Below are 14186 nucleotides of genomic sequence, written 5' to 3'. Positions count from 1 at the left end.
CACATCACAACAATTTGTCCGGAATAATATAAGGTTTCCTTCCTTGAGCAGAGGGTTGGTCTAGAAGACCTCAGAGGTCCCTTCAAGCTCTTGGATTCGACGCAGCAGATAAAAACACGGTTTGATAGCTGAGGACGAGTGACGTGAACTCAGGATCTTTGGAGGACTTGGGTGAACCGTGTGCCAGTGTGAGCAGGGTGCAAAGAACGTGCGTGGTGCTTCGGGCAGCTCTATATAGGAAAATATATTTTATTGAGTAAGAAAAACAAATGCAGCGGTCGAGGCCGGAGCCCCTCCCTCCTTGGACGATGGGCTTTGGGCTGGTGGCCCCTCCAGGGCAAGGCCTTGGGCGAGGTCTTCAGGCGGAGCTGTCGTCCTCGCTGGAGGAGCTGGGCAGGAGCAGCCGCGGCGGTGGCTGCCGCGGGCGCTTGGTCCGTCTGGGGCGCGAGAAGAGACGGCGCTTCATGACGGCTGTGGGAGGGAGGGAGGGAGAGAGGGAGGGAGATGGGAAGAATAAGAAGAAGGGAAGGAGAGAGGAAGGAAGGGAGGGAAGAAGGAGGAGAATAAGGGAAGGAGGGAGAGGAAGGGAGGGAGATGGGAAGAAGAATAAGAAGGGAAGGAGAGAGGAAGGGAGGGAGGGAGATGGGAAGAAGGAAGAGAATAAGGGAAGGAAGGAGGAAGGAAGGAAGGAGATAGGAAGAATAAGGGAGAGAATGGAAGGAATGGAGGGGATGGGAAGAAGGGAGAGAAGAAGGGAAGGGAAGGAGGGAGGGAGGAGGGGAGGGAGATGGGAAGAAGGAAGAATAAGAAGAAGGGAAGGAGAGAGGAAGGAAGGGAGGGAGATGGGAAGAAGGAAGAGGATAAGGGAAGGAAGGAGGAAGGAAGGGAAGGAGATAGGAAGAATAAGGGGAGAGAATGGAAGGAATGGAGGGGGACGGGAAGAAGGGAGAGAAGAAGGGAAGGGAAGGAGGGAGGGAGGAGGGGAGGGAGATGGGAAGAAGGAAGAATAAGAAGAAGGAAGGAGAGAGGAAGGAAGGAGGAGATGGGAAGAAGGAAGAGAATAAGGGAAGGAAGGAGGAAGGAAGGAGATGGGAAGAACAATAAGGGAGAGAATGGAAGGAATGGAGGAGGACGGGAAGAAGGAGAGAAGAAGGGAAGGAAGGAGGGAGGAGGAGGGAGGAGATGGGAAGAAGGAAGAATAAGAAGAAGGGAAGGAGAGAGGAAGGAAGGAGGAGATGGGAAGAAGGAAGAGAATAAGGAAAGGAAGGAGGAAGGAAGGAAGGAGATGGGAAGAAGAATAAGGGAGAGAATGGAAGGAATGGAGGGGACGGGAAGAAGGGAGAGAAGAAGGGAAGGAAGGAGGAGGGAGGAGGGAGGAGATGGGAAGAAGGAAGAATAAGAAGGGAAGGAGAGAGAAAAGGAAGGAGGAGATGGGAAGAAGGAAGCATAAGGGAAGGAGGGAGAGATGGACGGACGGAGATGGGAAGGAAGAGAATAAGGGAAGGAGAGGAAGGAGGAAGGAAAAGGAAGGAGAGAAAGAGAAAAGGAAGGAAGAGAAAAGGAGAAAAGGAGAGGAAGAGAAGATGGGAGGAAGGAAAATGGAGAGGAATGGGAAGGAGAGAGAAAAGGAAGGAGATGGGAAGAAGGAGAGAAGAAGGGAAGGAAGGAGGGAGGAGGAGGGAGGAGATGGGAAGAAGGAAGAATAAGAAGAAGGGAAGGAGAGAGGAAGGAAGGAGGAGATGGGAAGAAGGAAGAGAATAAGGGAAGGAAGGAGGAAGGAAGGAGATGGGAAGAACAATAAGGGAGAGAATGGAAGGAATGGAGGAGGACGGAAGAAGGAGAGAAGAAGGGAAGGAGGGAGGAGGAGGGAGGAGATGGGAAGAAGGAAGAATAAGAAGAAGGAAGGAGAGAGGAAGGAAGGAGGAGATGGGAAGAAGGAAGAGAATAAGGAAAGGAAGGAGGAAGGAAGGAAGGAGATGGGAAGAAGAATAAGGGAGAGAATGGAAGGAATGGAGGGGACGGAAGAAGGGAGAGAAGAAGGGAAGGAAGGAGGGAGGAGGAGGAGATGGGAAGAAGGAAGAATAAGAAGAAGGGAAGGAGAGAGAAAAGGAAGGAGGAGATGGGAAGAAGGAAGCATAAGGGAAGGAGGGAGAGATGGACGGACGGAGATGGGAAGGAAGAGAATAAGGGAAGGAGAGAGGAAGGGAGGAAGGAAAAGGAAGGAGAGAAGAGAAAAGGAAGGAAGAGAAAAGGAGAAAAGGAGAGAGGAAGAGAAGATGGGAGGAAGGAAAATGGAGAGGAATGGGAAGGAGGAGAGAGAAGGAAGGAGATGGGAAGAAGGAGAGAAGAAGGGAAGGGAAGGAGGGAGGGAGGAGGGGAGGGAGATGGGAAGAAGGAAGAATAAGAAGAAGGGAAGGAGAGAGGAAGGAAGGGAGGGAGATGGGAAGAAGGAAGAGAATAAGGAAAGGAAGGAGGAAGGAAGGAGATGGGAAGAACAATAAGGGAGAGAATGGAAGGAATGGAGGAGGACGGAAGAAGGAGAGAAGAAGGGAAGGAGGGAGGAGGAGGGAGGAGATGGGAAGAAGGAAGAATAAGAAGAAGGAAGGAGAGAGGAAGGAAGGAGGAGATGGGAAGAAGGAAGAGAATAAGGAAAGGAAGGAGGAAGGAAGGGAAGGAGATGGGAAGAAGAATAAGGGGAGAGAATGGAAGGAATGGAGGGGGACGGGAAGAAGGGAGAGAAGAAGGGAAGGGAAGGAGGGAGGGAGGAGGGGAGGGAGATGGGAAGAAGGAAGAATAAGAAGAAGGGAAGGAGAGAGAAAGGAAGGGAGGGAGATGGGAAGAAGGAAGCATAAGGGAAGGAGGGAGAGATGGACGGACGGAGATGGGAAGGAAGAGAATAAGGGAAGGAGAGAGGAAGGAGGAAGGAAAAAGGAAGGAGAGAAAAGAGAAAAAGGAAGGAAGAGAAAAAGGAGAAAAGGAGAGAGGAAGAGAAGATGGGAGGAAGGGAAAATGGAGAGGAATGGGAAGGAGGGAGAGAGGAAGGATGGAAAGAAGAGAGAGAAGGAAGGAAAGGGAGCAAGGCGTGGCAAAAGAAAGAAGAAAAGAGGGAGGGAGAGGGCATCAGAGGGTGGCACCAACTGGCACAGACCATAATAATCTGCCCTCGGAGTGCAGCAGATTCTGGAGAGCCAACAGTGCCTCCAGCATGTACCGGAAGACCCCCCTCCCAGTTGGGGCGGGTCTGCAGTGGGGCTGAGGTTGCTAACTGGCTGCCTATCAAGAAAACACTTTTTTGGCAGGGGGACGGGGGGGGGGCTGCAGGGGAGAGCCAGAGGAGCCTTTCTCAGCTGGCAGGGGAATTCTGGGAGTTTGGAGACGGCGCCTCTTAAAGCAGAGGTCTCCAAACTTGGCAACTGAGGAATTCTGGGAGTTGAAGTCCACCAGCCTTAAAATTGCCAAGGCATCTGCCGTGGTGATCAAACGGCGCCCTGTTTTTACTTCGCCCTTTTCCTAAATATTAGCAGTCCTCGACTTACGGCCTCAGTTGAGACTTTCCTGTTGCCAATCAAAGCGATTGCTGAGTTGCGTCCAATTTTACGGCCTTTTCTGCCAGCGGCCGTTAAGCAGATCACCGCACTTGCTAAGCAACTCACATGGTCATTAAGAATGAACTGTGGCCGTAAGTTGAGGACTCTCCGTATTTGGCAGACGCTCCCAAATTGGGCGCATCTGCCCTTCCCCCCCTCCCTGCAAAGTCACACTGGTCCCATGGCCCGGACTTACCGGCCACCGTCTCACGCCCCTCTTCACTGCTGGTCATCCAGTAAAGACTCGGCCCGCGTCGGCACTTCCGGTGCAGACGGGTGTACAGCACGGCCAGGGTCAGCAGCACCAGCAAGACGGTCAGGGCGCTGGCAGCCCAGGCCGCTTCCTCCGTGCGGGGAGTGGGCACACGGAGACCCCCCTGTCGAGCCTCCATTTCCTGGACTGCCACTGTAGCCCGCTGGCTGTCCGGGCACCGGCACCCGGCCTCGTGGGCTGCCCCGACCTCCGTGGCCGCGCTGGACAGAGGTGGTCTCACACCTCGCTTGGTGGCATGGTGATGCCCGGGTACCAGGCTGGCACCGCCCGGGTGATTCGGGAGGGTCCTTCGGGCCGGGTCAGTTGGCTTCCAAGGGTCCTTCTCCTCCCTGAAGGTGGGCTGAACTGAGGTCAAGCGGCTTTGGTCCTCCTGGGCATGGACACCCTTTGCTGCCAGTCTCTTGGTGCCATTCGGGGCAGGGTGAGGGAGGAAAACGGCCCGCCGTCGCCTGCCATGTTCCTGTAATTGCTGGACCATTGGCAACTTCTCCCAGAGTTGGAGCGGCTTCTGGAGGTTGGAAGGATTTGGGAAAAAAAAAATAAGAAGATTGAGCTACATCCTTGACTTTCGACCCCAGACTTTCTGAGCCAAACTTTTCCGTCGTTAAGCGAAACCTTCACGTTAATTTTGCCCCATTTTTACCACCTTTCCGTCCACCGTTGTTAAGTAAACCACTGCTGTGGTTAGTAGCACATTTTATGACCAAAAATGGAGACCAACACTTCTGTAGTTAAGTTGAGTCTTGCCCCCCATTTTACGACCTTTTTTCTTGCCACGGTTGTTGAGTGAATCACTGCGATTGATAAGTGAGCAACCTTGCGAATTCGGCTCCCCCATTGACTTTGCTTGTCAGAAGGTCGCAAGGACTCTGCGACCGTCATAATTATGAGCCAGTTACCAGATTTTGATCACGTGATCGGGGGGATGCTGCAGCGGTCGTAAGTATGAAAAACAGTCACAAGTTGTCTTCTGTCTTCTGCTATAACTTTGGACCAGGGATCTCCAACCTTGGCAACTTTAAGCCTGGCGGACCAACACGCAGAATCCCCCAGCCAGCAAAGCTTACCAAGGTTGGAGACCCCTGGTTTAGACAATGCTGGCTGGGGCATTCTGGGAGTTGAAGTCCTCCAGGCTTAAAGTTGCCAAGGTTGGAGACCCCTGGTTTAGACAATGCTGGCTGGGGAATTGTGGGAGTTGAAGTCCTCCAGGCTTAAAGTTGCCAAGGTTGGAGACCCTTGGTTTGGACAATCACTAAACGAATGGTCGTACGGCAAGGACCAGCTGAAAACATTCTTGGTGAATGTAATGCTTCCTTTCTTAAGCAATTTTTCCTGTTCTGCATTCCAAAACCTGCCCTTTCCTATAGCAAACTCAGCCCACTTCCTCCTTGACCACCTGGCCTGAGCTCCCCCCCCCCCGACAACCCGCCCCTTCCCCTATTTTACCTGCTGTGCTGGGTACCCATCTCTGCCCGTCCCCTTCTGCGCCCACTGACGGTGAAGTTGGGTCTCCAACCCAGAGGCAGCGAAGGCCACTTCGACTTCGGCCCTGTGGGAGGGGGAGTCCTGGGGGATCCAGGTGAGGGGCTGGAAGAGGGGGGAGGGAAAGAGGGGGGGGGTCACCCATTCCTGTCCCCCAAGGTCTCAATGACAGGAGGCCTTGTGCAAGGCCAATGGAAACTGCCATCTCTAGGGTTGAAGCAGGTGGACAAAGAGCCTCAAGGAGAGAGAGAGAGATGGAGAAAGAGAAAGAAAGGTGGAGAAATGGAGAGAGAGAAAGATGGAGAGAGAAAGAAAAAAGATGGAGAGAAAGTGAAAGATGGAGAGAGAGATAGAAAGATGGAGAAAGAGGAAGAAAGATGGAGAGAGAAAGAAAAAGATGGCGAGAGAGAGACAGATGGAAGAGAAAGCGATGGAGAGAGAGAGAGAGATGGAAAGATGGAGAAAGAGAGAAAGATGGAGAGAGAAAGATGGAGACAAAGAAAAAGATAGAAGGATGGAAGAAAGAGAAAGATGGAGAGAGAGTGAAAAATGGAGAGAGAGAAAGAAAGATGGAAAGAGAAAGAAAAAGATGGAGAGAGAGATGGAGAGAAAGATAGAGAAAGAGAAAGAAAGATGGAGAGAGAAAGAAAAAGATGGAGAGAGAGACAGATGGAAGAGAAAGCGATGGAGAGAGAGAGACAGATGGAAAGATGGAGAGAGATGGAGAGAGAAAGATGGAGACAAAGAAAAAGATAGAAGGATGGAAGAAAGAGAAAGATGGAGAGAGAGATAGAAAGATGGAGAGAGAAAGATGGAGAGAGAAAGAAAAAGATAGAAAGAAAGATGGAAGAAAGAGAAAGAGGGAGAGAGGGAGAGGAGGAGGAGGAGAAGGAGAAAACGACTTTCAACTGGACATTCTTGGTATTTTGTTTTCTTTGAAAACATTTTGCTTCTCATCCAAGGAGCTTCTCCGGTTCTGAAGCGTCTGGAAAAAAATCTGAAAAAACCGGAAAGCTGCCCTTGTTCCCATCCTACCTTCAGCCTGGTCGGCCAGCCTTGTGGACGATGGTCTTTCCATTCCCCCAAGGCTGCCCCAATGTCGCCTTTGGATCTGCTGAGGAGAAACACAAGGGAAAAGTTGGCAACAAGACCTTCTCCAAGCAGCACCCCGAAATGTGGGGCCATAATGTAAGCAGCCACAGGTGGAGCCACCTGCGCCCGGTAGTTTCCGCCCCAGTTCAGAGAGTAATTGCGTGAGGGCATGCAAGCTTGCCGGTTACACAAGACGCTTCAGCAGAGAGAAGGAATTCTGTGGAGTCCGAAGGGTCACACCACCCACCTGCTCTATGGAACAGAGCGGAGCCCTGTGTTGGGGAGTATCAGGTAGTCCTCGACTTACAACCTTTCATTTAGTGACCACGAGTGAACTTACGACGCTACTAAAAAAAAAAATAAAGACTTATGACCGTTTTGCACGCTTACAACCCTTATAGTGTCCCCCATGGTTGCAGATGCTTGGCAACCTGACTCATATGAACGACGGTCGGCGTGTCCAGAGGTCACGTGATCCTCTTTTGCGACCTTCTGACGAGCCAAGTCAATAGGAAAGCCAGATTCATTTAAGGACCGTGTCACTAATTTAACAACTGCAGTGATTCACTTACCAACTATGGCAAGAAAAGTCGTAAAATTGGAGCAAAACTCACTTAACAAATGTTTCACTTAGCAACAGAAAATTTGGGCTCAATTGTGGTCGTAAGTCGAGGACTACCTGCATTTATGACGGTCGCAGTTTTTCCGGGGGGGGTGTCACGTGATCCCCTTTTGTGACCTTCTGACAAGCCAAGTCAATGGGGAAGCCGGATTTGCTTAACAACCGTGTCACTAACTTAACAACTGGAGTGATTCGCTTAACAACAGTGACAAGCACGGTTGTAAAATGGGGCAAAGATCAGTTAACAGCCATCTCGTTTAGCGATGGACATGTTGGGCTCAGTTACGGTGACAATTTGAGGACGACCTGTATGTAAACTTGCCGTTTTGACAAGACGGTTCGGCAGAGAGAAAGAATTCTGTGAGGTCCAAAGGATCACACCACCCACTATTATAAAATGGACGAGAGCGCAACCCTACGTCAGGGAGTCCTCATAGTTATGACAATTCACCTGTTGCCAGGAAGGTTTTGATCAGGGAAACTCTTCTGGTCCACGAAGATGGCTCTGTTCTCCTGGAAGAAGGGGGAAACCGTGGCTGAGCACCCCAAATATTTCCTCTTAACCATTTGCACCCCTGCAGCTGCTGTGGGTACCGAGGCTGTCTGCCCCACCTGGGTCAGCCTCGGGGCGGGGGACCCGCTGAGGATCTGGGTCAGAACTCTTGGACACATGTCAAGGTCTCCAACTTTGGCCACTTTCAGCCTGGAGGACTTCAACTCCCAGAATTCCCCAGCCAGCATGGTCTAAACCAGGGGTCTCCAACCTTGGCCACTTTAAGACTTGTGGACTTCAACTCCCAGAATTCCCCAGCCAGCATGGTCTAAACCAGGGGTCTCCTACCTTGGCCACTTTAAGCCTGGAGGACTTCAACTCCCAGAATTCCCCAGCCAGCATGGTCTAAACCAGGGGTCTCCTACCTTGGCCACTTTAAGCCTGGAGGACTTCAACTCCCAGAATTCCCCAGCCAGCATTGTCTAAACCAGGGGTCTCCAACCTTGGCCACTTTAAGACTTGTGGACTTCAACTCCCAGAATTCCCCAGCCAGCATGGTCTAAACCAGGGGTCTCCAACCTTGGCCACTTTAAGACTTGTGGACTTCAACTCCCAGAATTCCCCAGCCAGCATGGTCTAAACCAGGGGTCTCCTACCTTGGCCACTTTAAGCCTGGAGGACTTCAACTCCCAGAATTCCCCAGCCAGCATTGTCTAAACCAGGGGTCTCCTACCTTGGCCACTTTAAGCCTGGAGGACTTCAACTCCCAGAATTCCCCAGCCAGCATTGTCTAAACCAGGGGTCTCCAACCTTGGCCACTTTAAGACTTGTGGACTTCAACTCCCAGAATTCCCCAGCCAGCATGGTCTAAACCAGGGGTCTCCTACCTTGGCCACTTTAAGCCTGGAGGACTTCAACTCCCAGAATTCCCCAGCCAGCATGGTCTAAACCAGGGGTCTCCTACCTTGGCCACTTTAAGCCTGGAGGACTTCAACTCCCAGAATTCCCCAGCCAGCATTGTCTAAACCAGGGGTCTCCAACCTTGGCCACTTTAAGACTTGTGGACTTCAACTCCCAGAATTCCCCAGCCAGCATGGTCTAAACCAGGGGTCTCCAACCTTGGCCACTTTAAGACTTGTGGACTTCAACTCCCAGAATTCCCCAGCCAGCATGGTCTAAACCAGGGGTCTCCAACCTTGGCCACTTTAAGACTTGTGGACTTCAACTCCCAGAATTCCCCAGCCAGCATGGTCTAAACCAGGGGTCTCCTACCTTGGCCACTTTAAGCCTGGAGGACTTCAACTCCCAGAATTCCCCAGCCAGCATGGTCTAAACCAGGGGTCTCCAACCTTGGCCACTTTAAGACTTGTGGACTTCAACTCCCAGAATTCCCCAGCCAGCATGGTCTAAACCAGGGGTCTCCAACCTTGGCCACTTTAAGACTTGTGGACTTCAACTCCCAGAATTCCCCAGCCAGCATGGTCTAAACCAGGGGTCTCCAACCTTGGCCACTTTAAGACTTGTGGACTTCAACTCCCAGAATTCCCCAGTCAGCATGGTCTAAACCAGGGGTCTCCAACCTTGGCCACTTTAAGACTTGTGGACTTCAACTCCCAGAATTCCCCAGCCAGCATTGTCTAAACCAGGGGTCTCCTACCTTGGCCACTTTAAGCCTGGAGGACTTCAACTCCCAGAATTCCCCAGCCAGCATGGTCTAAACCAGGGGTCTCCAACCTTGGCCACTTTAAGACTTGTGGACTTCAACTCCCAGAATTCCCCAGCCAGCATGGTCTAAACCAGGGGTCTCCTACCTTGGCCACTTTAAGCATGGAGGACTTCAACTCCCAGAATTCCCCAGTCAGCATGGTCTAAACCAGGGGTCTCCAACCTTGGCCACTTTAAGCCTGGAGGACTTCAACTCCCAGAATTCCCCAGCCAGCATTGTCTAAACCAGGGGTCTCCAACCTTGGCCACTTTAAGACTTGTGGACTTCAACTCCCAGAATTCCCCAGCCAGCATGGTCTAAACCAGGGGTCTCCAACCTTGGCCACTTTAAGACTTGTGGACTTCAACTCCCAGAATTCCCCAGCCAGCATGGTCTAAACCAGGGGTCTCCAACCTTGGCCACTTTAAGACTTGTGGACTTCAACTCCCAGAATTCCCCAGCCAGCATGGTCTAAACCAGGGGTCTCCAACCTTGGCCACTTTAAGACTTGTGGACTTCAACTCCCAGAATTCCCCAGCCAGCATTGTCTAAACCAGGGGTCTCCTACCTTGGCCACTTTAAGCCTGGAGGACTTCAACTCCCAGAATTCTGGGAGTTGAACTCCTCCAGGCTTAAAGTGGCCAAGGTTGGAGACCCCTGCCATAGAGAAGGCATGTCCCCTTCTCTTGACAACTTTGCCACCGAGTTTGCCCGCGTGGTTTGAAAATTAGGGCTTTACAAGAGCTTATTTCTTCCGTGTTTCTCCCTTTGAGGGCCCTGAAGATGTGTGGCCTTCAACTCCCAGAATTCCCCAGAAAAGCCAATTGAGAGCCTTTATGGATTGTGTGGACTTCAACTCTCAGCTATGCTGGCTGGGGAATTCTGGGAACCGAAGTCCGCACGTCTTAAAAGGCTCTCAAATTGACCAATGTTGCTTTAAGGCTCCCGTTTGTGTCTTTGTGTTTGAGTATCATAGGATAAGTATCATAGGGCCGCGGTGCGGCTCAGGCTGTAACAAGCCTGTTATTAAAACACAGCTGCCTGCAATTACTGCAGGTTCGAGTCCCACCAGGCCCAAGGTTGACTCAGCCTTCCATCCTTTATAAGGTAGGTAAAATGAGGACCCAGATTGTTGGGGGGGGCAATAAGTTGACTTTGTATATAAATATACAAATAGGATGAGACTATTGCCTTACACACTGTAAGCCGCCCTGAGTCTTCGGAGAAGGGCGGGATATAAATGTAAAAATAAAAAATAAAAAATAAATAAATAAGATAATTTGCATAGGAGTTGGGGGGTCTTTAAAAGCCCCTTTCCCCTCTCCCGGATGCCAGCCCCCATGCCAGTCTCCTGAGTTTGGCTCTTGGGGGAAATGGGAATTCTTTCTCAAGGAGAGATGGGGGGCTTTGCCCCTGGGGAGAAGGGCCAAGGCTCAGCCCCTCTGCAGCTGCTATTCTGGCCCAGCACCTGGCAACTCTGCGGGCAACAGGTGGCATTGCCAACTTGGGATCTGCTTGGCACAGTTGGGACAGACTGCGGCTGCCACTTGGGCAGCTGCTGATTGGTCCAGGGCAAAGAGGGAGGGACCCCTGGTTTCCCGGGCAGCCAATGGGGAGCCCCTACAAATTTCAGAAATATAAGCAGTAGTGGGTGGGTGGGTCTCAAAGCAAGCCAGCCCAAGGAACGTGGCTGGTGGGTCTTAAAATCCACCTGGTTTATCCAGGAAAGTCAGAGCATTTTGCAAGAGCTGGGCAGGCACAGGGAGATAAATTTTGAATGTTTTTTTTCTCCTAAAATCTTGCTTGGGGTGCACAGAGGAGCAGGCAGCAGTAAAGGCTGATTAGGTTTCTGAAGGCTGCCCCCACCTCTTAAATAAATAATTTCTAAGATTCCTTGCCTCTTTGGGATGCTCTATACTGTCTTTATACTTTTAATATTTTATTTGTACACTGCCCAGAGTTCCTTTTGGAGGGAGATATGTGTGTGTGTGTGTGTGTGTGAGAGAGAGAGAGAGAGAGAGAGAATGGGGGAGAAAAAAGAAAGGAGAAAAAGTCATATAACAGAGAAAGGAGAGTGAGAGAGAAGGGAGATCAAAAAGAAAGGAAGGAAGGGGAAAAAATGAAAGAGAAAGAACGAAAAAGAGAGAGGAAAGGAAAAGAAAAGATAGGAGAGAAAATGAAAGAAAGAGGAAAACAAAAGAGAGTCAAAGGAGAAAAGGGAGAAACTGGGAGAAAGAGAAAAAGAGATAAAGAAAAAAGAAAGGAATAAAGGAAGGTGAAAGAAAAATAGAGAGAGGGAGAGAAGGGGGCACCCTTATAAAAACGATGTTATTTGATAATAAATAATCAATGAAGGAGAAGCGCAAGGCTTCTCGGGGGGGGCGGGGGGGGGTAGGAAAGGGGGAGGGGGCAGGGCAGGAGGGGCTCAGCCTTGGTCCGGTTAGTCCTTTGCCCCTCCCCACTTTCCGAGCCCCCCTCCCAAGCGTCCGGATGACCCTTGGGGCTAGAAGAGGCAACTGCGGCCTTTGAGCCGTGCCGGCCATCAGCTCTCCTGCCAACGCCTCTCCTAAAGAGCCCATCGCTCGGAAGGGCCACGGTTCTCCCTCTTCCCAGGCTCCCTTCGGTGGACAAGTTTCTAGTCCGTAAGGTAGCTAGCTACCAATTCAGCTACCTATTGGCAAGAACGACGGATCCCCCGCGGTCAAACCAGCGCCACGGGCGAGCTCGGCAAGGCTTTGTCCCGCGTTCTGGGTCACTGGAGGGCATCCAGACCACCCCGGACGCCTTTTTCTGGGGCATTCCCCTTTCCCTGCAAAGGCGGTGGGGGAGTCGGGGGTCGCCTTTCCCATCCTTTCCCTGCTGGCCCTGCGCTGCCTTCGCACCCGACACGATTCAGGCTGCTTCGCAGGACTCTGGACCCCGATGCGGGTTGCCCAACCGGCGGAGAGGACACCCCACCCCCGCGACACGTGGCTTGCAAAGGTCGTGGGAAAGCAGAGGCCGACACCCCCCCCCGGAGGACCCCCGACCCGGATTCCGATGCCAGGCCCGGTTCGCACAGCCCGCGAAGCCCCTCCCGTCCCCGCCTCACCTGCCCGCCGCCGCTGCTGCCCGCCAGGCTCAGCACCAAGAGCAGCACCGGCGCCCCCGGAGGCGGCCGCGGCTCCCCCATCGGGCCACGCCGCCCCCTCTTCTTCTTCTTCTTCCTCCTCCTCCTCCTCGGGGCCAGCCGAGGCGGACCCACCGCCCAACTCAGCCTTGCCCTGCCCAGCCCGGCCGGGGCGGAGTCGGGGCGGGCTTCCCCTCCGGGCTCTCCGCTCCGCCTTGCTGGCCTGGAGTAAAACTCGAAGTGGCGGTGAAAATACAAAATTAACGAAGAGTTGGAAGGGACCTTAGAGGTCTTCTAGTCTAAGCTGCTGCTCAAGCGGGAGACCCTTATAAAGCTGAAAGATCCCAACAGGATGGGAAAAGCCAATGCAATCCTAAATTGCATTAAGAGAGGGATACAATCAAGATCAAGGGAGCTACTAAGTTCACTCTATAAAGCCTTAGTAAGGCCACACCTAGAGTCCTGCATCCAGTTTTGGTCACCACACTATAAAAAAGATGCTGAGACTCTGGAAAGAGTGTAGAGAAGAGCAACCAGGATGATGAAGGGATAATTGGAGGCTAAAACATACGATGAACGGTTGCAGGAACTGGGCCTGGCTAGTCTAGGGAAGAAAAGGACCATCATGAGGGGCTGCCACAGACAGGAGGGGGTCAAGCTATTCTCCAAAGCAGGGGTCTCCAACCTTGGTCCCTTTAAGACTTGTGGACTTCAGCTTTGCTGGCTGAGGAACTTTGGGAGTTGCTCCAAAGCACCTGAAGGCCAGACAAGGAATAATGGATGGGAACTGATCCAGGAGAGATTCAACCTGGAAATAAGGAGGAATTTTGAGGACAATCAATTGATGGAATAGAAGTTGCCTTCAGAAGTTGTGGGAGCTTCATCACTGGAGGCTTTCAAGAACAGACCGGACTGCAATCATTCAGAAATGGAGTAGGGTCTCCTGCTTGGGTGGGGGGGGGTTGGACTAATGACCTCCGAGGTCCCTTCCAACTCTGTTAATCTGTATCTGTATCCGTAACAGGTGGTTTGGGCTAGAAGACCTCCAAGGTCTGTTCAGGCAGGAGATCCTATAACCACTCCAGACAAATGGTTGTCCAATCCAATCAAATTAAAATATTAAAGTTATTTTTTTAAAGACAAAGAAGTTTAAAATAATTTTTGTGCTACTTTTTAAATCTCAAATGTACGCTGTTCACATCTCACTAACTCTTCCTGTCCCTGTAATGAAAACTTGCAGCTGGGACAGTTGTTTTCCTATGAGGTCTTCAGGAGGCTCTTCCAGCTCATGATCTTCACCTCTGGATCCCTGAAATGTTCTCAGGAGTAAAATAAAAAGGACTTTCTGTGACTTTCCAGTAGTTTCAGTCAGCAAAGCTGCTTTACTTGGTAGAAGAATCCTAGGGCTGGAAAGGATCTTGGGAGGTCCTCTAGTCCACCCCCCCCAGCAACTTTTAAGACTTGTGGACTTCAACCCCCAGCAAAGCTGGCTGAGGAACTCTGGGAGTTGGAAGTCCACAAGTCTTAAAGCTGTCAAGGCTGGAAGATATGTAATTAAGAAATAGAAATAATTTGAAATGAAATCGGGGCTGCTCAGCTGCCATTTCAGAAGGGAATGGAAAGGGAGGGGAGAGAGTGAAGGAAGAAAGTAGGTAGGAAAGAGAAGAGGGGGAAAGGAGAGGAAGAAGAAAGGGGAAAGAGAGGGTTAGAAAGGGTGGAAGAGAAGAGTGGGGAAGGAGGAGAGGAAGTAGAAAAGCGAAGGAGAGGAAGGATGAAGAAAGTAGAAGAAGGGAGACAAGGGAGGAGGAAAGGTTGTGTTAAG

At 51.4% G+C, this 14186-nt stretch overlaps 1 protein-coding gene across 3 annotated transcripts; it reads right to left on the bottom strand.

The window, feature by feature from the left end:
- Positions 1-229: 229 nt before the first annotated feature.
- Positions 230-12894, bottom strand: TP53I13 (tumor protein p53 inducible protein 13). Of its 3 annotated transcripts, none has more exons than XM_058163961.1 (5): positions 12347-12894; positions 7509-7570; positions 6379-6454; positions 3784-4369; positions 230-471 (listed from the first exon to the last, which is right to left on the bottom strand). In XM_058163961.1, exons 1-5 carry the CDS (start codon positions 12425-12427, stop codon positions 359-361), a joined length of 918 nt encoding a protein of 305 aa, XP_058019944.1. In that variant the 5' UTR covers positions 12428-12894; the 3' UTR covers positions 230-358. The 3 variants fall into 3 exon arrangements, with proteins under 3 accessions (XP_058019944.1, XP_058019943.1, XP_058019945.1); XM_058163960.1 differs by having other exon boundaries at positions 6379-6457; positions 12347-12892; XM_058163962.1 differs by lacking the exons at positions 6379-6454; positions 7509-7570 and having other exon boundaries at positions 12347-12893.
- Between the last annotated feature and the right edge of the window lie 1292 nt (positions 12895-14186).

This window comes from Ahaetulla prasina, chromosome 1 (assembly GCF_028640845.1).
Source record: "Ahaetulla prasina isolate Xishuangbanna chromosome 1, ASM2864084v1, whole genome shotgun sequence".
In the NCBI taxonomy this organism is placed as follows: domain Eukaryota; kingdom Metazoa; phylum Chordata; class Lepidosauria; order Squamata; family Colubridae; genus Ahaetulla; species Ahaetulla prasina.
The sequence above is the reverse complement of the archived record's forward strand: the minus strand, read 5'-3'. Positions and strand labels throughout refer to the sequence as shown.

Coding starts and splice junctions, on each gene's coding strand:
- TP53I13 (XM_058163960.1), bottom strand. CDS start 12,427: ATGGGGGAGCCGCGGCCGCCTCCGGGGGCGCCGGTGCTGCTCTTGGTG. Junction 4,370..6,378: donor GCTGGCCGACCAGGCTGAAG/GTAGGATGGGAA, acceptor TCCAACCTCCAG/AAGCCGCTCCAACTCTGGGA. Junction 472..3,783: donor GGGGCGTGAGACGGTGGCCG/GTAAGTCCGGGC, acceptor TCCCTCCCACAG/CCGTCATGAAGCGCCGTCTC.